Source organism: Myotis nattereri, assembly GCF_964212035.1.
Source record: "Myotis nattereri genome assembly, chromosome: 5".
Taxonomy (NCBI): Eukaryota; Metazoa; Chordata; class Mammalia; order Chiroptera; family Vespertilionidae; genus Myotis; species Myotis nattereri.
Genome location: NC_138080.1, coordinates 42042146 through 42068564, shown reverse-complemented (window position 1 = coordinate 42068564; position 26419 = coordinate 42042146). Strand labels below are relative to the sequence as shown.

General features: G+C 38.4%; 1 protein-coding gene across 1 annotated transcript in view; it reads right to left on the bottom strand.

Annotated features, from left to right (window-relative positions):
- The window catches only part of NEK1 (NIMA related kinase 1), a 152525-nt gene that overhangs the window by 49380 nt on the left and 76726 nt on the right, over nt 1-26419 (bottom strand). Inside the window, exons 17-21 of the mRNA XM_081091794.1 lie at nt 24029-24131; nt 8623-8706; nt 8122-8205; nt 7644-7718; nt 6959-7054 (exon numbers count right to left, since the gene is read on the bottom strand). Coding sequence (XP_080947920.1) covers nt 6959-7054; nt 7644-7718; nt 8122-8205; nt 8623-8706; nt 24029-24131 — 442 coding nt within the window. The remainder of the gene's footprint in view (nt 1-6958; nt 7055-7643; nt 7719-8121; nt 8206-8622; nt 8707-24028; nt 24132-26419) is intronic.

Sequence of the window (26419 nt, the reverse complement as noted above, 5' to 3'; positions counted from 1 at the left end):
TCACTGAAGCAAGCAAGCCTCATGTTAGTTTCAAGCTGCCTGGCTGCCGGCCGCCACCTTGGCTGACAGTTAATTTGCATATTGCCCTGATTAGCCAATGGAAAGGGTAGTGGTAGTACGCCAATTACCATGTTTCTCTTTTATTAGATAGGATATGCTAGTTGAGAAAGGCTAGCTATTCTTCAATGTTAACAGATCCAGAGATAGAAGATAATAACATATTTTTAAATTGTCATACGAGGAAACATTAGACTCAGTTCTTAATTCAGAAAATCGGTCCAATGGGACAAACAACATAAAAGTGAAATTTATTAAACTAAGAAAACAAAACAAAGTTTCATAGGAGACAAAAGTATAAAATAATTAGGACAAGGAATCTCTGCCAAATCACTACCTCTAGTAAGCACAAGTCTGTATTATTTGGGGGTGGTGGGGGAGGGGGAATCCTATCATCATACATGAAAATTAATTTCCATAGTGAAGTCCTATTTAGTACCACCATATTTTACCATTAATTATGTCAAAGAGAAAAATTTATAAAATTGGGTATACATGCCAAAGATTTAATAAGTAAGGCAGCCATTTTTACCATTTGTTAGATCAAAGACATTTAAGAATTCAATGAAAGATATGTGGCCTTGCCCTAACTGGTTTGGCTCAGTGGATAGAGCATCAGCCTGTGGACTGAAAAGTCCCAGGTTCGATTCCGGTCAAGGGCATGTGCCTTGGTTGCGGACACATCCCTGGTGGGGAGTGTGCAGGAGGCAGCAGATCGATGTTTTTCTCTCATCGATGTTTCTAACTCTCTATCCCTCTCCCTTCCTCTCTGTAAAAAATCAATAAAATATATTTTTTTAAAAAAAGATATGTGGTCTTACTGAAGGAAAATGCAACAACATACATACAGTGAAACTTTTAACTAACATTTCAGAAAATTTAATAATGGTAACTCCAACTCTGAATACTATGATAATCACTCCTAAATTAGAGTAATGGGCAATACATAAATATATAGTAAAGCCCCTTATACTCTATCTAGATCAGGGGTGGGCAAACTTTTTGACTCGAGGGCCACAATGGGTTCTTAAACTGGACCGGAGGGCCGGAACAAAAGCATGGGTGGAGTGTTTGTGTGAACTAATATAAATTCAAAGTAAACATCTACACTAATAAAAGAGAAAAATGGTAATTGGCGTACGACGATACCCTTTTCATTGGCTAATCAGGGCTATATGCAAATTAACTGCCAACTAAGATTGGCAGTTATCTGCCAACTAAGATTGGCAGTTAACTGCCAACAAGATGGCGGTTAATTTGCATATGTAGGCACAACGCAGGGAGGCGAAAGGGACAGCAGGAAGGAGCCCCCTGCCACTGACAGTGATCGGAAACCCAGGGGGGAGCTAAGAGCTGGGGGGCAGGGCAAAGGTGGCCCTGGGGCCGCCTTTGCCCTGCCCCCCAGCCATGATCGGAGAATCAGGCGCCTTTGCTGCCCTGGCCAGTGATAGCAGGAAGTAGGGGTGGAGCCAGCGATGGGAGCTGGGCATGGTCGAAGCTGGCAGTCCCAGGAGCTAGGGGTCCCTTGCCTAGGCCTAAAGCGAAGCCCACGACCGCAGCGCCCCCCGCTGCAGCTGCGGGTCCCCGCTGTCCGGGCCGGACACCCAGGCCATAGGCGTTAGGCCTGGGAAGGGGCGGAGCCTGCAACCGCGGGGAGCTGGGGGTCCCCTGCCCAGGCATGACACCTCTGCCGGAGGCCTCAGGCCTGGTCAAGGGGCCAATCCGGTGATTGGTGATTGGAGGGTGATGAGGGTCAACTCCTCAAGCCGAGGCATCAGGCCTGGGTGGGGGGCGGAGCCGGGGATTGGAGGGATATGATGGTCCGCTTGCCCAGGCCTGAAGCCTGGGTCAGAGGTGTCAGGCTTGGGCGGGGGGTGGAGCAAGCGATCAGAGGGAGATGGGGGTCCCCTGTCCAAGCCTGACACCGCTGGCGCAGGCATCAGGCCTGGGCAAGGGGCCGATCCTGCGATTGGAGGGTGATGGGGGTCAATGCCTGAGGGCTCCCAGTATGTGAGAGGGGGCAGGCTGGGCTGAGGGACACTCCCCCCCACCCCCCACACCCAGTGCACGAATTTCGTGCACCGGGCCCCTAGTCATTACATAAAAGGGTATGGTCTTTTTTTTTTTTTTTTTTTTAATATATATATTTTTTTTTTATTGATTTTTTACAGAGAGGAAAGGAGAGAGATAGAGAGTTAGAAATATCGATGAGAGAGAAACATCGATCAGCCGCCTCCCGCACATCTCCCACTGGGGATATGCCCGCAACCCAGGCACATGCCCTTGACCGGAATCGAACCTGGGACCCTTCAGTCCGCAGGCCGTCACTCTATCCACTGAGCCAAACCGGTTTCGGCAAAAGGGTATGGTCTTTTTTTTTTTTTTAGTTTTATTCATTTGAAACGGGCCGGATCCGGCCCGAGGGCCGTAGTTTGCCCACGGCTGATCTAGATTATGCTAAATTAGATTTTCTATTGACATAATTACTCAGTAAAATAACTTTAATCCATTTCATATAGATTAATCTGGAGTTAAGTACTTACATTATGAAGACTATTTTTCTAGGTAATTTAGACTAAACACCATTGAGATCAAGCCCTTCATTTAGGAGATGAGGAAATAAAGGCCTAGAAACATTAAGCCAGTTCCCCAAACAGGTTAACTGGCAAAGCTGAGGCTGAAATTCAGGTGTTTAGATTCCCAGCCTCATTTTCCTCCCAGTCTATTGAGATATAGACATACATCACTGTATGAGTTCCAGGTATACAGAATAAAGACTTGGCTTACATATATTGTCAAATGATTACCACAATAAGTTTCGTTAACATCCATCATCCCATATAGATACAATAAAACGAAATAAAAAGAAAAAAATATCTCTCCTTGTAATAAGAACTCTTAGGGTTTACTCTCTTAACTTCCTTATATATCATACACCACTGTTAGCTATAGTCATCAGGTTGTACATTACATCCCTAATACTTATTAATCTTATAACTGGGAGCCTGTATCTTTTGACCACCAATTTCTTCTTCCCCAATCACTACCTCTAGTAACCAAAAATCTGATCTTTTTTTTTATGAGTTTCTAGCCTCCTTTTGTTAGTAAACAAATGTTTACTGAACAGTTCTCTATGCATAAATAAAATATCATGAGCCACAGAATTCCCAATGAATTTATTTTGTGTTACTATTCACCAAGTACCCTACTGACATTTGACATGGTGAATCAGTTAAGCTTCTTTGATTAAAAGCAATAGAAACTAATTCTGAAGGAAGGGAGGAGGGTAACGGAGGGGGAAAGGAGCAGTAAGTAGGATCGCAAAAGCAAAAGGAATCTTTGCCAAAAACCTGGGTAGCTTTATGAATCTAGGTGGCAGAAACTAATTTGTGATTTTCTTGAGGTTCTCTTACAGCATTAAACAAACTCCAACTTGAAATCTTGTGATATTCTGCTCAAGCCTCAAACCCTGGGAGAGAATTCAATTGGTCTACTATAGTTGATCTGCCTATCCCTCAGCTAGTAGAAGCCAGGAAACCTTGTTGGATAGTTTTACCATAAGCGCACACAATAAAATAATTCCCCCAGGTGAAAATGGGTCCCTTGCCTGTTGGATCTCAAAAGCCAGGCTCACTACCACAGTTTAATGTTGCTACCATAAAAACACTTCTGAAGGAACGTGAAGAAATACAAAGTTGTACCATACTAGCAAGTAGTATTACCTATCAATAATATAATCATACACCTGTCATTTGTGCACTTTACAACTATCTAAGGCATATCTGCCATTAAAAAGAAGATATATACAGAGAAAAAGTTTTACACTGGTTTTATATAGCTTGGAAAGCAAAGACTTTAAGGGGAGTTTTTCTCAGGCTGCATTGTAAGTATATGAATGCTCTTAAAGTACCTTGGATGGGTATAATGAGGTCTAATGCAGCCTTCTGATAAGAGAAAAGCATTGGCTCCAATTTGTCATCTGAGAAAATAAAACTATTCTACTACTATTGCAGGTTTACAACTGTCCAGTAATAATAATATTATCTCTATACAATAAAAGCCTAAGCAACTGTTACGCAGAATTACCAGAATGACTGGTCGCTATGATGCACACTGACCACCAGGGGGCTGACACTCAATGTAGGAGCTGCTCCCTGGTGGTCAGTGTGCTCCCACAGGGGGAGCGCTGCTCAGCCAGAAGCCGGACTCATGGCTGGCAAGCTTAGTGGCAGTGGTGGGATCCTCTCCCACCTACATGGGAGTGCTAAGGAGCAGCAAGCCAAGCAGCAGAGAGCCTGCCGCTAGGGAGCAGTGAACTTAGCAGTAAGGAGCAAGCAAGAGGGCAGTAAGGAGCAAGGGATCCCGGACTGCAAGAGGGCTGTCCGACTGCTGGCTTAGGCCTTATATAATAAGAACTAGAGGCCTGGTGCACAAAATTTCATGCACTGGGGGGAGGGAGGGTCTCTCAGCCCGGCCTGTGCCCTCTTCCAGTCCGGGCTTCCTTGCTCCTTACTGCCCTCCTGCAGCAGAGGTGGGAGAAGCTTCTGCCACTGCCGCTGCACTCACCATCCAGGAGCCTGGCTTCTGGCTGAGCAGCACTCCCCCTGTGGGAGTGCACTGACCACCAGGGGGAAGCTCCTATGTTGAGCATCTGCCCCTGGTGGTCAGTGCATGTCATAGCAACCGGTCGTTCTGCCATTCGGTCAATTTGCATATTAGGGTTTTATTATATAGGATGTAAAGCATCCACTCAGAGCTGAAGCACTGTTGAACATAATTTGTAAAATGTACTTGTTAAACTATAAAAACCTAAAAGTGCTTCCAGAATGCTCCCCTCCTCTTCTTCCACCTCCTCCATCACCTGTAAAACTTTTTTGCTCCAGAGGCTTAGGGAAAGTTAAGGTCATACTATGAAGACCATCAGAGGAGCAGCTTTGAAATAGGGACCTCAGTATAAGTAGTATCCTAATTCTCTTTGATGTTCTTAAGTCTATTGATGTCAAATAAACGTTATCTTGCAGAGATTTCTGAAACTGTTCATGTCCAGTGATACTTGGAACAAGGAGCATGATTCCAAATTGAGCTCATAATGTGTCTATTTAAATGGATAAGATTGATGGCAAGACTAAGGATAAGAACATTCTAAGGGAGCAAAAGATGGGGAGTCTGTCCACGAGAAGCCTTATAGGCCTGTATGACAGGTCAAAAGAATGGGACAAAGATAGAAATAAAATACACAACAAAGAGCAAAATGCAATAAAGTAGGAACTCATCATGTTCAAGATATAGACTCTGACTTAACCACAGAACAGATTTCCGCAGATATGTTGTCTGAATTCTGGAGCTCTCTTTCACTCATTCTTGTATAGCTAAATGTTTCTTTCTCATTAGGAATCTGGTAAGATGAGAATCTACTTCTATATTACATCAATGGGTGGATTTTCAAAAATCACATTAACAGATGCACAAAAGGCATTTGATAAAACCCCAAATCACGTTCCTGATAAAACTGTAAAATCTAGAGATAAGACCCTATTCCTTACTATTTTACCATACACAACAGAAAAATAAATGAAGTACATCCATTAAAGACAGAAACAAAACAGTATCCCTATTCTTAGTTAACATTATCTTGGAAGTACTGGCCAATGCAGTTAAGAATAAAATGGTAACAAAAGGCACAATTTTCAAAAAGCAGAAGAAATCAATGTGTAGAGCATAAGAATAAAAACTTCAACACTAGGTAAACCCAGTTTCAAATCTCTGTTCTGCACTTACTGGAAATGTGACCTCATCTAATTGTTTTACCCTTTCAATATCTGCTTTGTAAAGATTAAACAAAGCGATACATGTGCCGTGGTTATAATGTGCCTGGCATAAAATAAATAGTAAATAAACTGTAGAGATTACTTTTATGATGTATATCATAACTACCTGCCGATGACATAGTCTTATGCTACAAGCCCATAATATTAACCGAAAAGTGATAAAATAGGTAAACTCATTGCACAAGAAATAAGCAAAACAAAAACAACAATTTCTCCAAATATCAGCAATATTCTATCAGAAAAAGAAACCTATAAATACAGAAATGGAATTTTAAACTACCAATAAATAACCTTTACAAGAAATATAACAAGTATGAGTTAAAAATGATCAAAATTGTGCAAGAGATAAAAAAAAGAAACAATGAGTAATGTAGATATTTAACATACTCCTGATTAAAAACTATTATAAACATATCAGTTCTTCTTAAGCTAATTGTAGGTTTAAGGTAATACTGATCAAAATTACAACAGGATCAAAAATTATCCTAAAATATATCTGATAAAGAAAGAGACAGAAAATAACTCAGCATAACATATGTTAAAAAGAAATAAGGGACAAACTCTATTAGAAATTAAAATATATTCTAAATCCATAATTACTAATACAATGTGGTATTGGTAAAATAGACAAAAAGAATGGAGCAGAAGAAATCATGACACATATTTGCTATAGAGTCTTTCTCTAGTATAATAGAATTTAACGTATCTTAAAGGTAGCACTATAAACAGTGGAAATTAGAAGGAAGGTGTAGCCAATAGAAGATGCTGGGACTTTGATTAGAAATAACAAAATAAATAAATAAATTAGGTTCTCACCTCAAATCAAGCCCCAAAATAACTATCATCCTTAAATAGCAGAGAGAGAGAGAGAGAGAGAGAAAGTGAGAGAGAGAGAGAGAGAGAGAGAGAGAGAGAGAGAGCATTAGAGAGGAGAAGAGCAGGGAGGAGAGGGAGAGGGAGAACTAATGAGAATTTTAAAAAATAGAGTTACAAAATTATAATTCTGACATGCTACCCAGCAAGAGATACAAGGGCATTAACATGACCAGGATTAAGAATGAGCTAAATCTTACATTATCTTCCCACGCTCTCTTTTCTCTCTCATATGCTTCTTTTCTCTTTCGTTCCAATTGTTCTTTTAGTACAGCAGCACGTGCATTTGCTTGGGCCTGAAAATAAAAACAACAAAATTAGTTACCAGAAAGAAGGGCATAAGAGTGTGTGTTTTTCAGGTCTATACAAATATTTACTTTTTAGACAAAAAAGAAACGTGTGTGCACACACATGTGTTTGGTGTCCCAGAATCAAAATGTAAGCTCACTCTATATTTCCAGCACCTAAACCAGGGCTCAATAAACAGCAGCTGCTTGACACGTGTTTGTTGAGTGAAAATAAATGCAGGCACACTCTAATGGAAATATAACTGTGAAAATTTTAAATGATAATTATTATACATGAACTTTATTTTTTTCACAGAAGTGAACAATTACATTTTTCATTTATAAGGTTACTATTTTTCCTTTTTAAGGTTACCTGTGTGATGGTTTAATGTATTTATACCATGGTTTCATTAAATTTCTCTCCATAAATATGATATAAAGAGTGAAAAAGTGCTATTTTTTAGAAACCAAAAATTGAGGGATGAAGGGGAAAGAAAAATTAAGGCAAGAGAAGACGATGACTGAACTACAAAAGACTTAGCACAATTCTCTATCTAAGGCTTCAATTTTCTCTAAGAAAACCATTTCCAGTCTATACCTTAAGAGCTTCAACTCTTTTACGTCTCATGTCAGCCTCCTCACTTCCTTGTCCTTCAGAATTATCAGCTGCTTTCTGTAAAATAAGTAGAGAAGCAAACCACTTAGGATAGAACTTCAAATCTGGTGCAGAGAATATGAATAAACTAACATCTAACTGTGTACAATGGTGAATTGTTCAATGTTACTCATTTGTTCTCACAATTAACTCTTATGTACAACAAGGAAAAAGATAAAAAGAGAATGATAGAAAATGTAGCATTTAATAAGTCTATGGATATGATTTATAGTTTCCTCTTAGAATTCCTCTGGAACAAATAAATGGTAGTATCAATTTTAAATAAGATTTACTTTACCCCCTTTTAGAGTTTTCTGGTCTTTGACTTTCACTGTCTTGATCAGATTTTGTGTTGCATTTTAAATCTTAACCTATTATAATGTCATTCAATTATGTTTTCTAAAATTGAATGTCAACCTGCCTTTTCACCACGGAGTTTGGCTCTAATCTGTTGGCGCTCATTGAAATTCTGCAATCTTATTTGTCTCAGCCTCGCAAGATAAACCTATAAGGAGGAAAAAAAAACACCACATTTTAATTTAAAAGAAAACTACCAACATTTTTTTTTACTGCTAAATCATTGTTAAATTAAAGAAAAGGGTTAATCTGAATACCATAAATAAAAATTTCAAAATCTTAGCTTTCAATTTTTTAATTTAGATCAACTTATTTCTGAAAAGAAATACATTGCAATTACAAATTTTTAATTTTATCAAAAGAAAAGAAATTGAACTCAGGATACCAAATAACAGTTATGGGGCAAAATTATGACACAGTATGTCAGTCAAAAAAATATTAACAGGTCCCTATAGACCTACAAAATCCTCAAATAATTGTTAAGCATTTAAACCATGCAGGAAAGGAAGGCAATAAACTCAAAAATGGCTGTGTGACGGAGGAAGCGAACATGCGGGAAGCATACCTCTTCCTCTTTGTTTCTTGGCTTCCCTCCTCTTGAAGAGCTGGACCTGCCTCCATACATAGCTGCCAGGTTTTGCAGGATTCCCTGTTCATCATTTAATGTACTAAGTTTAAAGAATGACTAAGGCTACATCAGCATCTTACCTAGGAATATCCAGGAGCCACTTTATTTCTTTTGGCTAATACTGATTATTTATTTCTAGCTGATAAACTGAAAACAAACCCTGGCGTTTTCCTACATCAGCTAAACCAACATATTCAGTGACAACAGAAGGAAGTAATTAAACCCCATAGAACATTATTTGAAATAGAGACCGGCTATGCTTTTATTAGCCATATAAATAAGCAGGTTTCCAAAATTGTTTTGGAGGTTAGCTAAGTCCCAAGTCAAAAATTTCCTCTACAAAGGGCCAATCATTTCTATATGTTTGTTTACATACTAAAAACACAAACACAATACAAACTATTTGAGCTTAAACTTTTTGCACTCAGGGAAGTCCTATTACTATACTACAAAGAGTCATAGCCAATCACAAACTGATTCATTTTTTAACATAGTTTATCATAAACATGATAATTACCTTATTAGAAATTAATACCCTTCAATAAAAGTATTATAGATTGTTGAATTATTCATTTTCTCTTCCTTCAGCACATGACTGGGTTTCATGTTCCTCCTAATTAAAAAAAAATCTTCAGTCCCACTTCCCCATCTAATGTCTTTTTATCAACTTGTTTAAAGTGTACATTTTATGCTCATCACCTCCATTTTCCTGCCTGCCATTCATTTTTTAACCCATTACAATCTGTTTTTTGATCTCACTGTGACTGAAAATTTTCTAAGGTTACCAATGACCTCTAGTTCACAATTCAAATGAACCCTTTTGAGTAGATTTTGCATTTAACAATTCCATTGGAAATTAGTTTATGCTAAATCTACTAAATTTACATAAGCATTCTTTTCTTTCATAAATATAATGTATGTTCACTGTACAAAATCTATAAAGTGAAGAAAATATAAATAATTCATAATTCTATTACCTGGCAGGCAAAATTTAAGAATATTACCTTCCAAATTTCCTTCTATGTATATGCATGAATATACAGACATTTATTTTTACAAAAATTAATGAAACTTTACTGTATTCCGATTTTTTTCACTTAATATTAATTAACATTAATGTTCTGAGTCTCTTTCTACATTCATTATTCTGAAAAACATTATTCTTAACTGACTGACTACATGATATGCATAATATTCCACTAAATAGTGAATTACAATTTACACATAAAAAAAAAACAACAACAAAAAAAAACGCCTCTCTTCTCTTTCAGTATTTAAAACAGCACTCTCTCCTGAGATCTTCCAATCTTCACTATTTTTCACAGGCTTTTCTCTTCCTTGGCTCACTGCTAATGTCAATATTTTCTAGAGATTCATTCTCTGGCCCTTCTTTACTTTGTCATTCCCAGGCCTTAACATATGTTGCCAATTCCTAAATCTAAACCAACTTCACAGTCCTTTTCTCTTGAATTTCTATGTATATACAATTGACATCTGGACAATGCTCTTATGTAGGAAAGGTTCTTCAAATAATTTATAGACCTGATTTCATCATTCTTTTTACTACATGATCTTATTCCTACCTCAGTTATTGATCACAGTTGGATATCCAAGTCAGAAAGGTGGGAGTTACCTCTCTCTCTCTTTTTCTCTCTCTGTCTCGTCTGCCTAATATAAATGACTACCAAATACTAAGTCTACCTTATAATAATTCCATAATTTTTATCTCTAGTTTTTGCCTCCAGAAGAGCTTCCTAACTTATCATCTTACCTCTGGTCTCACTCCCCCCCACCCCCCCAACCTATCCACCCAGTCTAGTCTCAATGCACTCAGAGACCCTTTCCAATATTCTCTTTCACACTGAGCTCCACATAAATCCATTATTATCAGAATATATACCACTTTCTGTTGAACGGCAGATAAAGCATCTCTAGTCTCATCTCTCAATCATAAAGCCTACATTCTTGTGGTTTATGGACTATCATCTCATCATCTCAAAATGGCTAACTCACCTTCCAAAATGCAAACCAAACATCCCACCCCAGGAAAGCTTTACCCACGCCTCCTTCAGTGAGTCAAGTGTGACCTGCCATACCATTTTTTGTATATAACTCCCACAGTAGCACTCATCAGAGTGGAAGAAGGGCAATATTCTATGACAGTTAAGACCATGGACTGTGACAGGCTGTGAAGTCTGGCAGTTCATGTATTTGTCAATGCCTCCTAACCACTAATGACCTTGAGCAAAATTACTTACTAGTAAACCTGCTGTAAGATTGGCATAATAATACCACCCACTTCATAGGTGTGCCAGAACAAAAAGTATTATTATGTGAGCATGTTCTGCCTTCCCCCTCTTCCAGCCTGAGAAAAGGCTTCTACCCACTCAGTTTCCTCCCCTCTTCAAGATCTTGCCATTAGCTTATCAGTTACTTGAGCTTTGGGGATACAGATCATAGGGTGGGGGAGGTGAGGTGAGGGAAAACAAGGAAAAGGCAAGGCTGGTCAAAGATATGAGGTGAACTCTGAAAAGGTGTATGGGAATATCTACAGTTACAGAGAGTGGGTGGTGAACTGAATACTGGTATAGGTTATATCTTCCCTTCATGCTATTTGAAAAATACAAGTAAAACATATCAGAGTTACTTTGAAGCAATCTTTTTAATATTTTAGTTTGAAATATTAAAGGTGAAAAGTACAGGAATGTTCTGTGCATCTTTTATCCAGCTTCTCCCAATTTTATCGTCTTGTGTAACTGTAGTACATTATCAAAACTAGGAAAACTGGCTCTGGTACAAACCATAGAGCCTGATCTCAGCAGTTATACATGCACACATTTGTGTCACTACATCAATGTAATTTTATTACATGTACAGCTTTGTGTAACCACCATAATCAAGATATTTAATTGTACCATTTCTGTAACACTTCATAGCCATATTCACTACACTTCTCCCTAATACCCATCAACTATTAATCTGTTCTCCAACTCTATAATTATATTTCACAAATTATATATATGTACATATATATGGAATCATATAGTATGTCTCTTTTTGAGATTGACTGCTTTTACTCAGTATTATTTCCTTGCAATCCGCTCTTGAGTATATGTCGCAGAGAAAGGAAAATTTATATTCATTTAGAAACTTGTATTCAAGTGTTCTTGGCAACTTTACTCTTATAGCCAAAAACTTAAAACTACCCAGATGTACTAAAGTGGATGAATGAATGAACAAATTATGTTATATTCGTACCATGGTATCATGTTTAGCAGTGAAATGGGATGAAGCATTTAAGTCTTTCTTTTTAGAGTTTCTCTAACCTATATAGTTTTTAAATTTCAGTTATCCAAACATGGAAAATTTTGAATTCCTACGCAAGTATATAAAATAACTTAAAATCCATGGTTTCTTTAAATTACAATTCAACCTAAAAATTATATAAGTTTCAAATGTTTATTCATAGGTCAGGGACTTTGACTTCATTTGCCACGGAACCAATATTATGATTTACTAGGATTTCCCAAAGCCATTAATAAAATGTATTGATCAAATAATTTAACTGTAGCAGTTTTCTAATTCTAGAAGATTAATCTTTAAGATCGAGAACTTAATCATAACTATTTAGGTTTGTTTATTTATAATGTGATTTTTAAAAGTATTAGAAAACACACATTAGGCTTAAGACATAACCTCTTTACAAATAGATCATGAGCATGTAATTAAATATGTATCAATGGAAAAATATTATGTGCTGCCTTAAATTACTGATGTTGACATATTCTTCTTGAAGAATCAGGGTTATTATTTTAAACTAGAGGCCCAGTGCACGAATTCATGCACTAGTGGGGTCCCTCGGCCTGGCCTGTGGGATCGGGCCAAAACTGGCTCTCCAACATCCCCCAAGGGGTCCTGGATTGCAAGAGGGCACAGGTCAGGCCGAGGGACCCCACTGGTGCATGACTAGGACCAGGAAGGGAGGCAGGAGGTTGGCCAGCTGGGGAGGGACTGCGGGAGGACTCCTGGGCATGTCCGGCCCATCTCGCTCAGTCCCGATCAGCCAGACCCCTACCGGTCGGAGCATCTGCCCCCTGGTGGTCAGTGCATATCATAATGACTTGGTTGACCAGTCGAGTGTCTGCCCCCTCATGGTCAGTGCACATCATAGCAAGCAGTTGAGTGGCCTTACCATATCATTAGTATATTACGCTTTGACTGGTTGAACAAATGACCGGACACTTAGCATATTAGGCTTTTACTATATAGGATACCCATCACTATAGTGTGTTATAGGTTCAGTTATTATACAAAGATATTTAGCAATTATAATGTTGAATTGAGAAGCAAAAGTTGTCGCAACCCATAAATTTGCATTAATGACCAGTATAAAATTAGTCCCCACATATTACTCCAACCCTACTTAACACCAGTTTTTAGTTACATTCAACACATCAAGGTCTCTGTTGGTCAATCTCTCCCTGATTGTTTGGTGTTGTAAATATCTGACAATATAATGCATACCTAATACAAACTGATTAACAAAGTAAGTTGCTAATCTTGCCAAAGATGAAGGATTTCACGAAAATGAAGACAGTGATATTGGAAAATTGTTCAGATTACATGCAAAATCATCTACAAATATGACAGAAAGAAAACTACAAAGAATTATGATATTAGTCTTTGAAAATAGTTTGTGTATTAAAAATTAAGAAAAGATCTTTGGAAAACTGACAAAGGCTCAGCCATTTTTTAAAAAATGGCTCCCTTTTACAATGTTATAAAAGTAAAACCTAAAAAACAAGAAGTGAAGGATATAGCATCTTTCATCAATATTTTTCACATGGGTGCATCTTATTATTATTTCAATGACATCTTATAATCCTATATAATAAAATCCTAATATGCAAATTGTCCCCTCAACCAGGAGTTCAACCAGGAGTTCGACCAGGGGGCAGGGCAGCACAGCAGGTAGCTGGGGAAGGGAGGCCCAGGCCAGCAGCCAGCAACTGCTAGGGACCCTACTTGTGCACGAATTTTGTGCACTGGGCCTTTATTCTGTTATAATCTTATGACCTATTGGCCAGGCAGACACATATGTTACTGCCTGAGTAATTTATGAATTTTGTTATTTTTTCTTTTTTTTTGTATCATAACTGAACAACCACAATCCCCCAAAGTTTCAATTTTTAAAAAATGGAAGGCTTCTTTGAGAAGAAATATGAGCCCTAGCAGTTGTTAAAAGCCTTCCATTGATTCCTGCTAATCAGAGCCGAAGTGTCAGTATTAAAACGTGCAGACTGGTACTGATTCCTTGAGAGAAAAATCCCAGGGACAAAATTAGAATACTCTTTTAAGAAAGGCTGAAATATCAACGTACTTGGTGACATGAAAGCTAATATTATTTGAGAAAATATGAACATCAATGACTCTAATGTAAGGAAGAAAGGATTGAAAAGTCAAATTATAAATGTAAAGCAGATTTAGGAATGAATACCTTTATCAATTTCTCTCATTCATATTTTCCTTTTTGTGGATGTACAAGAATGACATAATAAAAAATAAGTCTAAAAGAAGTATTTCAAAAAGTATAAAATAAACAAGTGATAAAAAGCACTGTATCAAGTTAAATTGGCAACATTTTTCCTCTTTTAATCATATGTAAAAAAACAATATTCCTTATAGCCAGAACTTGAATTTGATAAAAATACATATAGTATTCATTACACAATCCTATCAGAAAAATTATAATCCTCCCCAAATTAATTATTTTCCAAATACAGATTTGCAAATATAACCAAAATTCTGATAAATATAAGACAAAGTATTTTTAAATTGTATTTTTCAAGGCAAATACCTAATTAAATTATTTTTTCACTCTTTACTAAAAAATGTGAATCTCTATTTTAGCTGAATTTACTTTAAATGTTCTTTTCTCAATATCAACAAAGCTGGGCTAAGGAGGGTCTTATGACAGGGTTGAGTGAATTAGGCATATCACTCTAAGTGACTGTTCTTCCGGATTTCTGATTATGTTTTCAAAGTAGGTACTCCATGAGTTGTCTATCATACTCCTCTCACTCTCTCCTCTCTAAGCCTCTCTAATTAATTAATTAATTAGCGCTGATAAACTCTTGGAAGGGGTCATGCCTTACTGTTTTATCCTTAGTACCTAATAATACCTTGCACAATATAGATGTGTAATACATTCTTTTTAAAAATATATTCTTTTTTAAAAAAATATTTTACTTTTTGTTGATCCTCACCCAAGGATATTTTTCCCATTGATTATTTTTTTTAAAACATATTTTATTGATTTTTTACAGAGAGAGGAAGGGAGAGAGATAGAGAGTCAGAAACATCGATGAGAGAGAAACATCGATCAGCTGCCTCCCGCATGTCTCCCACTGGGGATGTGCCCGCAACCCAGGCACATGCCCTTGACCGGAATCGAACCCGGGACCCCTCAGTCCGCAGGCCGACGCTCTATCCACTGAGGCAAACCGGTTCCGGCCCATTGATTATTTTTTTTAGAGAGTGGAAGAGGGCGAGGGGGAGAGAAAGAATGGAGAAAGGAACAAGGAGAGAGGAGAAAGGAGAAAGGGAGAGAAGGAGAATGTGGGGAGAGAGGGAGGGAGGGAGAAACAGAGAGAGAAAGAGAGAGAGAGAGAGAGAGAGAGAGAGAGAGAGAGAGAGAGAGAGAGAGAAACATCTATGTAAGAGAGACACATGGATTGGTTGCCTCTCACACAGCCCGGACTGGAGCCTGGGATTAAACCTGCACCCGAGGTACATGCCCTTGACAAGGAATCAAACATGAGACCCTCTGGTGTGCAGGCTGATGTTCTATCCACAGAGCCACACTAACCAGGGCTAGATGCATAATACATTCTTGTTCCATAGAACCAACTGATTACATGCTGAGCATATTAATAGTAATTATACTATTCCAATTCTATGGTTAATGATCACCTCGTCCACAGCAGAGAACTAATTCAATGGTACTGAAAACACGTTTCCTATTCTCCGAGGCAACAGAAAGGTACCATGAACTATCTCTCCAAGGAGATAAGGGAGATAGGATTCAGGTAAAAACTACAAATGGCAGTTTCAGGGAACTGCAATAGTCTAATATTGCTAAAGTTTAAGGGATAAAGAAGGTAACAGAGAGAGGGAAATCAAGAGCAGTGAGAAAGCCAAAGGATGAAAGCTTTGTGCTAAGCTGGAGAGGTTTTAATTTACTCTCCAAGCAATAAAGAACCACTAAATAACTCTAAGCATATGAGCAATGTGTTCAATTTTGCTTTAGAAAGATCACTTTTGGCAGCTCAAGTAAAAGATGTGTTAGACTAAATCAAGATTAGAAATAAAGAGATGAAAGAACTAGCAAGAGATAATTATCTCAACTACAGCAGAAATAATAAAAATAGAAAGGAGGAGAGGGATGTAAGATATTCAGAAAGTAGAAAACACAGGATTGCGTCACTGACTGGATATGAGTTGGGTGGGACAGTGACAGAGAGGAGATACCAAAAGATGTCTTGAATTCCCAGTTAACTCAAACCAGAAACTTCAACATCAAGCCATCTTTGATGGTGATTCTCTACAGCAGTATGGGCAACACATGAAGGGCAGTGGGTTTGAAGACAATGGCATGAATTTAGTTTTGGAAATAGTAAGGATGAGGTACCCAGTAAGATGGCTCAGGTAAGATGAAATAAGTACATGCCACCCTTATTTCCCACTGAATGTAACTATAAAATCTACAGAAATCTCCATAAAATTTGAGGACTCTGTAAAGAAAAATCAGCAGGAAAATTAGAGAACACCAGAACTCAAAGTATTAGCAAACACGTGATGAGTGTACCACTCTTTAAAAAAACACAGTATCTTCTGCCTAAACCTAACTTGGCGAAACTCCTGAAACTGAGCACTCTGGTAATGACAGAGATGAAAGAAAACTTCTTGTTCTGGCTTAAGGAGAAGGAGGGACTCTCAGGGAAAACTCAGGGAGGAGGTAGGAAATCTTCCCCCATTTTTCTTTTTCTCTTCTTTTTTCCCTTTCTCTTGTGTCACAGCCCCAAGGAAAGCTCACTGCTGTGGTGAGAGCTGAGACAGCAACAGGAGCTTATAGGAACTAAAACTCAGGGAAGACAAGATTTGTCTCCTGGGACACTCAAGCTCCAAGAAGGCAGAGTCAAAACCTGTGCCTCCTCCCTTCTTCTGCTCTCCCTCCCCCTTCCTCCCTCCACTTGGTCCCAGAAGTGGTAAAATCCTAGATATATGAGTCTTATACCTAGAATAATGAAAAGTGAAGCCCCAGGGAATAGGAAAGCATCAAGTCTATGGCATCAGAAAAATGACCCCGTAAGTTATTTATAAAGTCCTAGGCTCACCTATTACCTGTGTGTATGTGGATATAATCCTGTTCTGCATACCAAAGACTTTGAGCATGGAACAAAGAAATAGACTTCTGCCCAGATCCCAGACAGACCTCACTGGGCAGTGCACACATGGAAAGGATCTGAAGGACATTGTAAAGCTTTGAGAAAGGAAGCGTAAGTAGAACCACAGTACACAGAAGAAGGGTTAGGAACTTGCAGCTTGAGCCTGACAAGCCAATTGCCTGCTAAAACAAATATAATCAATAATCTCCATAAAATTTAAACAAAACACAGAGTCTAATAGTATAATATTCCAAATGCCAGGGACACAATCCAAAATTAATCAGCATACGAGGAACCACAAAAATCTCATCTTCCTTGGGAATATACAATAAACATAATTAGATAACACAGATGGTAAAATTATCTAAAAGAAACTATTATAAAAGTGCTTGAACAGCAATGAGCAGTAGTGAAAAAAGGTTAAAATAGAAGGTATTAGAAAACAAAGATAGAAAAAGAAAACAGAAACACAAAATACAATTATTAAAACAAAACACTCACTGAATGGATTAAAAAAAGTAAAATGAGGATAAAAAGGGAAAGAGTTATGAACCAGAAAAGAGAACAGAAATTATCTAAACTGGATAACAGAGAGAAATGAAATCGGGGGGAAAATGAGCAGAGTTTCACAAACCTGTGGAACAAGTTCATGTCATCAGAGAACCAGAGAAGAGAAAAAGTACAGTGCTGGAAAATAGCTGAAGAAATAATGGTTCAAAAATGGCATAAGGCAAAGACCTACAAGTCCAAGAAACTTAACAAACCACCAACAGAATAAACCTAAAGAAATCCAAGCCAGAAACAACTTAATCACTCCAAGAAAAAATCTTGGAGCATCTAGAGATAGGTGCTCTAAATAACACATTACCGTTTAATAATAGTCTCATCAAAAACTGTAAAGTGACATTTTTAAAGAGAAAAATGAAATAAAGTGTTAACCCAAAATACTACATCCAGCAAAAATATTGTTTAGAAATGAAGATGTTTAAACTTTTTGTTTAAAAATAAAACTGAGAGGATTTATAGCCAGTACACCTATTCTAAAATAACTAGGGGCCCCGTGCACGAAATTCGTGCACTGGGTGTGTGGGGGGGGGAGTGTCCCTCAGCCCAGCCTGCCCCCTCTCACATACTGGGAGCCCTCAGGCGTTGACCCCCATCACCCTCCAATCGCAGGATCGGCCCCTTGCCCAGGCCTGACACCTCTGACAGAGGTGTCAGGCCTGGGCAGGGGACCCTCATTTCCCCCCATCACTGGTTCTGACTCCAGCCCAGGCCTGATGCCTCTGGCCCAGGCGTCAGGCCTGGGCAGGGGACCCCCAGACCCCTCCGATTGCTGGCTCTGCCCCTTGCCCAGGCCTGATGCCTCGGCCAGAGGCGTAGACCCCTATCACCCTCCGATCGCCTGATCAGCCCCTTGCCCAGGCCTGACGCCTCCGCCAGAGGTGTCAGGCTTGGACAGGGGACCCCCATCTCCCCCCGATCACTGGCTCTGACCCCCGCCCAGGCCTGAGGCCTCTGGCCCAGGAATCATGCCTGGGCAGGGGACCCCCATCTCCCTCTGATCGCTTGCTCCACCCTCCGCCCAAACCTGACGCCTCTGACCCAGGCTTCAGGCCTGGGCAAGGGGACCATCATATCCCTCCAATCCCCGCTCCGCCCCCCACCCAGGCCTGATGCCTCGACCAGAGGAGTTGACCCTCATCACCCTCCGATCACCAATCACCGGATTGGCCCCTTGACCAGGCCTGAGGCCTCCGGCAGAGGTGTCAGGCCTGGGCAGGGGATCCCCAGCTCCCCGCGATCTCCCGATCTGCCCCTGCCCAGGCCTAACGCCTCTGGCCTAGGCGTCCGGCCCGGACAGCGGGGACCCGCAGCTGCAGCAGCCCCGCGATCGTGGGCTCCACTTTAGGCCCAGGCAAGGGACCCCTAGCTCCCAGGACTGCCAGCTTCGACCATGCCCAGCTCCCATTGCTGGCTCGACCCCTACTTCCTGTTATCACTGGCCAGGGCGGCAAAGGCACCTGATTCTCTGATCATGGCTGGGGGGCAGGGCAAAGGCGGCCCCAGGGCCGCCTTTGCCCTGCCCCCCAGCTCTTAGCTCCCCCCTGGGTTTCCGATCACTGTCAGTGGCAGGGGGCTTCTTCCTGCTTTCCCTTTCGCCTCCCTGTATTGTGCCTACATATGCAAATTAGCCGCCATCTTTGTTGGCAGTTAACTGCTATCTTAGTTGGCAGTTAATTTGCATATAGCCCTTATTAGCCATTGAAAAGGGTAGTGCCATACGCCATTTACCATTTTTCTCTTTTATTAGTGTAGATAGAAATTCTTCAGATGGAGGAAAATGATATAAGAAGGAAACTTGGAAAATTAGGAATAAAGGAATACCAAGAGAAATAGTAAATATTTGTGTACATATTACAAAGTATTCCTGTTCTCTTGAGTTCTTATATATGTTTGAAGTTATAAGCAAAAATTATAACATGGCCTAGAGATTTAAATTGTATGTAAATGTATACGTAATATACAAGACAACTATAGCAAAAAGGATTTAAAGGGAAGAGAGTAAAGGGACCTAAATGATAGAAAGATTTCTACATTCTAATTGAAGTAATAAACTATTGTTCATTGTGAAAAGGGAAGTCTGTTTTTTAATCCCGTTATCAACCACTAAAAGATACATAAAAGAATGTTATAGCCAAAATCACAAAGATTAAATGAAATTAAATAACAAAAAGAATTCCAATGTCTAAAGTCAGCAAAAAATTAGAAAGAGAAAAACAGACGGAACAGAAATCAAACAATAAAATGTTATACCTAAATCTAAATAAATCAATAATTATATTTAATGTAATTACATGTAATAATATGATATAATTACATTAAACACACCAATTTAAAGGCAGGAATTGCCCTGGCCTGTGTGGCTCAGTTGGTTGAGCAATGTCCCATGCACCAAAAGGTTGCCAGTTTGATTCCGAGTAGGGGCAATTTCCCGGGTTGTGGGCTCAGTCCGCAGTAGAGAGCGTGCAGGAGACAGCCGATCTCACACTGATGTTTCTTTCTCTCTCTCTCTCTCTCTTTCTCCCTTCCTCTCTAAAATCAATAAACACATACAAAATTTTTATAAGGCAGGAATTATTAGAAAGGATAAAAAAATTTGCACAAATGAACATAGATTAACTACAAAAAACTCAACTCAATCAATCATTATAGATAGATTAAAAGTAAAGAACGTAGAACTATAACTATGCCTGTCACACAGTAAGCACCCAATAAATGATAAATGTTAACAATATCAGTATTATAATCATCAAATTGGATGGAGTGGGAAAGATTACTTTTGAATAGATGAAATTATAGTCTTCTCTGAGACTAGAGAAAACAAAGAAAGATTGAATACCATGATGGATAAATTTATGAGTATGGAGGCAGAATATCTGAGAAAATGTGAGATTCTTAAGCTTAATTTTACCTGTAAAGTAAAATATTTTCATAGAGAAGGATGAAGGACAAAATCATTGAGGAAAATTGCCACTGTGGGCAATAGGAGAGGCTGTTGACCATGAAGCTATAAAAGGATTGTTGATTAGGACTGACAGCTTGGCAGAAATCAGAAATCATAAACTGATCTGACATTAATCATCAGAGCTTTAATTTTCTCCTGCAATGCTCAGAAGCTTGAGTGTAGAAATAGTCCAGTCCCTAGCTACACTAGACATAATAAGGAGAGATATACCAACTCAGTAAGAAGGGCTCCCCAGGGAGGACAGGCTAGTCAATTATACTTATTAATATAAGTGAGTGAATACAATTTTCATGCTACTCCAATGAGTTTAAAGGCATCTCTTTTGGAAAGCACATAAATGTCTATCAACTGAAGTATAAATAAATAAAAAACTGTGGTCAAGCATACAATAAAATATGACTCAAGAATTTAAAAAGAACAGACTACTGACACACATCATCCTAAAAAATTATAGCCCGCATGACCAATAATTTTATATAAAATTCCAGAAAAGACAAAACTATAGTACAGGAAACAGATCAGTGTTTGCCTATGGCTGGTGATAGACTGATTGTAAAGGGACACCAAGAAAATCTTCTCCTCAATTTTATTAAGATATAATCGACATATAACATTGCATCCGTTTAAGATGTACAACATCATGATTTAGGGTATATGTATATACTGAGAAATGAGTACCACAATAAATTTAGTTAATATCCATCATTTCATATAGTAACAATTTTTTTTCTTGTGGTGAGATGAAGAAACTTTTAAGAGCTGATGGAATAGTGCTATACCATGACTATGGCAGTGGTTAAATAACTATATATCTTCTACACTGCAGCACACGTCCCCAAACAGAGCTTAGCAATTTCCCTGAGTTAAGGAAACAGCAGTCAGAACTTGAGAAGTTGAAAATCACTAAAACTGGCAGGATGGAGTACCAAAGAACAGAGAGTTGCACAGAGAGGAGTACTGGAGATTTGTAGGGGGTTTCCTCTGTGTTTCCTGCTGAGTGACAACAGCATAATGTCAACAATATCTCAAGTTTACTTAGGACTGGGAATGTTTCATTCTTCCAACAGCCAGAGTGGAAAGACCTCCAATCACAGGGCATTAAGTACTCAAGAGTACTGCCTGAGCAAGGGGCCAAATTAGTTCTACCAGGGGTGGGCAAACTTTTTGACTCGAGGGCCACAATGGGTTCTTAAACTGGACCGGAGGGCCGGAACAAAAGCATGGATGGAGTGTTTGTGTGAACTAATATAAATTCAAAGTAAACATCATTACATAAAGGGTACGGTCTTTTTTTTTTTTTTTTTTTAGTTTTATTCATTTCAAACAGGCAGGATTCAGCCAGCGGGCCGTAGTTTGCCCACGGCTGTTCTAGACTGAAGGCTGTTTGGGACCTGCCTAGAAAAGCTAGAGGCAAGCCTTGCAAGACTCAAACTATTCCACGTAACTTAACTGCATCCCAGGATAAAAACCCAATATATTAAAAAGAAAGATAAAATACACAATGCCTGGTATCCAATCACAAATTACCAGGTATAGATCAGGAATAATAAACAAAACAGAATTAGTACACAAGGTCATTAAAACTGCTATCACAAATATATTTCATATGTTCAAGAAGGTAGAGAAAAGAATAAGTATTATAAAGAGATATATAAAAAGTATTAAAATTAACTAAATGAATTTTAGGAGATAAAACATTTAATATCTGAGGTAAAAAAATATATAATATCTGGATGGGATTCACAGCAGATTACACAAAGTGGAAGAAAATTAATGCACTATAAGATATAATAATAGAGGCTATCCAAAATGAAACATAGAAAAAAGATTGAAAACAATTGAATAGAACACAGTCAGCTGTTGAGAGAGCATCACATAGTCTAATATATGGGTACTGAGCATCCTAGAAAGAAAGAGAGAGAGAACAGAAAAATTTGGTTGAAGAAATAATGACTGCAATTTTTCCAAATTTGATAAAAATTTTAAACCCAGATCCAAGGTGCTCAATGAGCCCCAATAAAATAACCATGAAGAGTACATCAAGATACAGAATAGCATAATTAAATTGCTTCCAGTGATAAAGAGAGAATGTTAAAAGCCATCAGAAGAAAAAAAACATTTCATCTAGAGAAAAAAATTAGAATAACAGCAGACTTCCTGTCAGAAATAGACATGACAGACAATAAGTAGAGTGATATCTTTAAAGTACTGAAAAAACTTTCAACCTATAATACTATATACAGCAAAAATCTTTTTCAAAAAAGACAGCAAAATATTTGTTGAGACAAACACTGAGCAATTTCACCAGAAGACCAGCACTACAAATTATCATTTAATAACGAGTACAAAATAAGGACATTTCCCAACAAATCTTGGAAATTTTCTCTTGAGAAGGATTACCAGAAGATATTCTCCAGCATGAAGAAAAATAAACTGAAGGAAGAATAGGAGGATGTAAGGAACAATGATAGGGGGGAAAATCTGTAACTCTTGATAATTCTAATAATTGTTTTAAACATTTTAAATTAAAACTTGTAACTAAAATTCCTGATGCTGTTAACACGGGAGGTATGGAGCAAGGGAAAATGCTGGAGGATCTCTTCTACTATCTACAAGAAGCATAAAAATAGAGAATAATTCCAGATATTAGAGAAACATAAATTACTGTTTGTTAAAAGGGTAACCATTAAAAAACTTAGCTATCTTTCTATGATATATTTCAAAAAAATATCCTAAATTGGAATAATTGCATTAACTTATAAAGATATCATTTATGAACTTACAGTAGATATGTCTAATCAAAATATGTTACCCTATAATTGACCTATTTCCTATGTGAGCATGATGCTTCATGGAGTGCTGAGCTGAGAGAAATAATAATCAGTGTGTACCTCTACAAGTCAAAACTTTTAATATACTTTTGTTTCTAATTTGCTATTGAGTAAATGTGTAATTACACATACTTATCCAAATGTTTATTTCCCTTTTTTCTTTACATTCTCTGCTACTTTAAAGTATTTAAAACCAAAAGCATATGGAGAAATAAAATGAGCAATAATATAAGAACTAATTTATTCACTATATATATCTGGGTTGCTACATTTACTTCAGCTATTTTTAAAGGAAAGATACAGCCATGAACTTACTCTCAATTAATCATACCAACAACAGAATTTTACCCTATCTTTAAAAGATATAGCAGAAGAGGAGTTAAATAAGTTAAGATACATCACAACTTTACATTCTGCAAATGTTTAGAGGAAATGTTTGTAAAAGATTATAGTTCTTTTCATTTATACTTACCTTATTCCGGACCTTCACTTTGAATACTAATATGTTCAAAAACCTCAAGAGAAAAAAATCATACCATATGTCCTTCGGCTCGAGCTTTATTCTGCCTTGCTTCCCATTTTCGTTGTAGGTACTCTTCTACTTGTTTAGCTCTTTCCACAGCTAGCTGTCCCCTTTGCCTGGATAATGTAGATAAATAGCAAATTCAGAAATTCTGAATATTAAATATTCCATAAAGTTAAAAATCATTCTAAATCTTTTCTTTGTTGCAGAATATGAAGGCTAATATGAAATAAAACCTTCCTCTGTAATGAAGAAATACCTACATGTATATTAGTGTCTACTACCTAGAACAAATTCTTTACTGTTTTAAGTAGAAGTAAAATCTATACTATCATTCCAAATCTTAACAAGGTTACTCTTACATTTATTTAATCAACTCAACTTATAGATACATAAAATTATTTTAGACTATACTTAATTACAGAAGAATCTCAATAGCTTCCAAGTAGTTAAGCGTATTTCAGAACTCTGTATAAAATATATCTAAGATCTTTCCCTTAATCAGTATTGAAGTAAAATTAAAGCAGTATAGTAGCAATTTCAAAAATGAATAAAAAGTTTATTTGTGTGAAATTTCAAAAATACAGTAAAAAGCAATGCCTGAATTCCTTAAATATCAGCACTATGAAACAGTAAAATAGTTGTTAGGAAAAAAATTAATAGCACAGTTATTTGTTTTTATCTTTTCCAATTATATGTCTGTATCTTCCTCTGACAATTACTACAGAATGTAAACATGTTGAGTCCAGACTACAAATAAAAATATCAATAACAGGGATAGAACTAAGATGGCGGCATAGGTTAACGCCGGAGTTTGCTGCTTTGAACAACTACTTCAAAAGTGAAACTAAAAGACGGAACGGACATCACCCAGAACCACAGGAACGCTGGCTGAGTGGAAGTCCCACAACTAGGAGGAAAGAGAAACGCATACGGACACTCAGAGGAGGCGCAGTGCTGAAGTCAAATTCTGAGGTGCGGAGTGCGCTGAGCGGGCTGGCGGCGGAGGGCGCGGTTGGCGTTTTCAATCGGGAGGGAGTCGCAGACTCTGAGCTCCAGATCCGGGCGAGTCTTTAGGGACCCAGACTCAAACGGGAGAATCGGGACTGTCTGGCTTCAGTCAGAGCGAGTGCAGCTTTCTCTCCGAGGTTTGCAGCGGTTGCTGGGACTCAGAGAGGCAGAGCCCCTGGGGACAGGACTGAGAGCCGCCATAACTGCTCTCTCCGGCCCAAACTGTTGATCCTGTGCGACCCGCCCCGCCCAAGCCCTGCACAGAGGCATTTGCCGGATAGCCTCAGGCAAAGGCTAGATTAGCACCCACCTCCCTAGAGGACAGAAGTTCTCTCACTGCAGACACAGCTGATTCTAACAGCCACTTGGCCTGGAGGTCAAACCCTCCCTGGTATTAGCTACAACAATCAAGGCTTAACTACAAGACTGCGCACAAAGACCACTAGGGGGTGCACCAAGAAAGCATAACAAAATGCGGAGACAAAGAAACAGGACAAAATTGTCAATGGAAGATATAGAGTTCAGAACCACACTTGTAAGGTCTCTCAAGAACTGTTTAGAAGCCGCCGATAAACTTAATGAGATCTACAAGAAAACTAATGAGACCCTCGATGTTATGATGGGGAACCAACTAGAAATTAAGCCTACACTGACTGAAATAACGAATATTATACAGACTCCCGACAGCAGACCAGAGGAGCGCAAGAATCAAGTTAATGATTTGAAATGCTAGGAAGCAAAAAACACCCAACCGGAGGGGCGGAATGAAAAAAGAATACGAAAATACGAAGATAGTGTAAGGAGCCTCTGGGACAGCTTCAAGCGTACCAACATCAGAATTATAGGGGTGCCAGAAGATGAGAGCAAGATATTGAAAACCTATTTGAAGAAATAATGACAGAAAACTTCCCCCACCTGGTGAAAGAAATGGACTTACAGGTCCAGGAAGCGCAGAGAACACCAAACAAAAGGAGTCCAAAGAGGACCACACCAAGACACATCATAATTAAAATGCCAAGAGCAAAAGACAAAGAGAGACTCTTAAGAGCAGCAAGAGAAAGAAACTCAGTTACCTACAAGGGAATACCCATACGACTGTCAGCTGATTTCTCAACAGAAACTTTGCAGGCCAGAAGGGAGTGGCAAGAAATACTCAAAGTGATGAATACCAAGAACCTACAACCAAGATTACTTTATCTAGCAAAGCTATCATTCAGAATTGAAGGTCAGATAAAGAGCTTCACAGATAAGAAAAAGCTAAAGGAGTTCATCACCACCAAACCAGGATTATATGAAATGCTGAAAGGTATCCTTTAAGAAGAGGAAGAGGAAGAAAAAGGTAAAGATACAAATTATGAACAACAAATATGCATCTATCAACAAGTGAATCTAA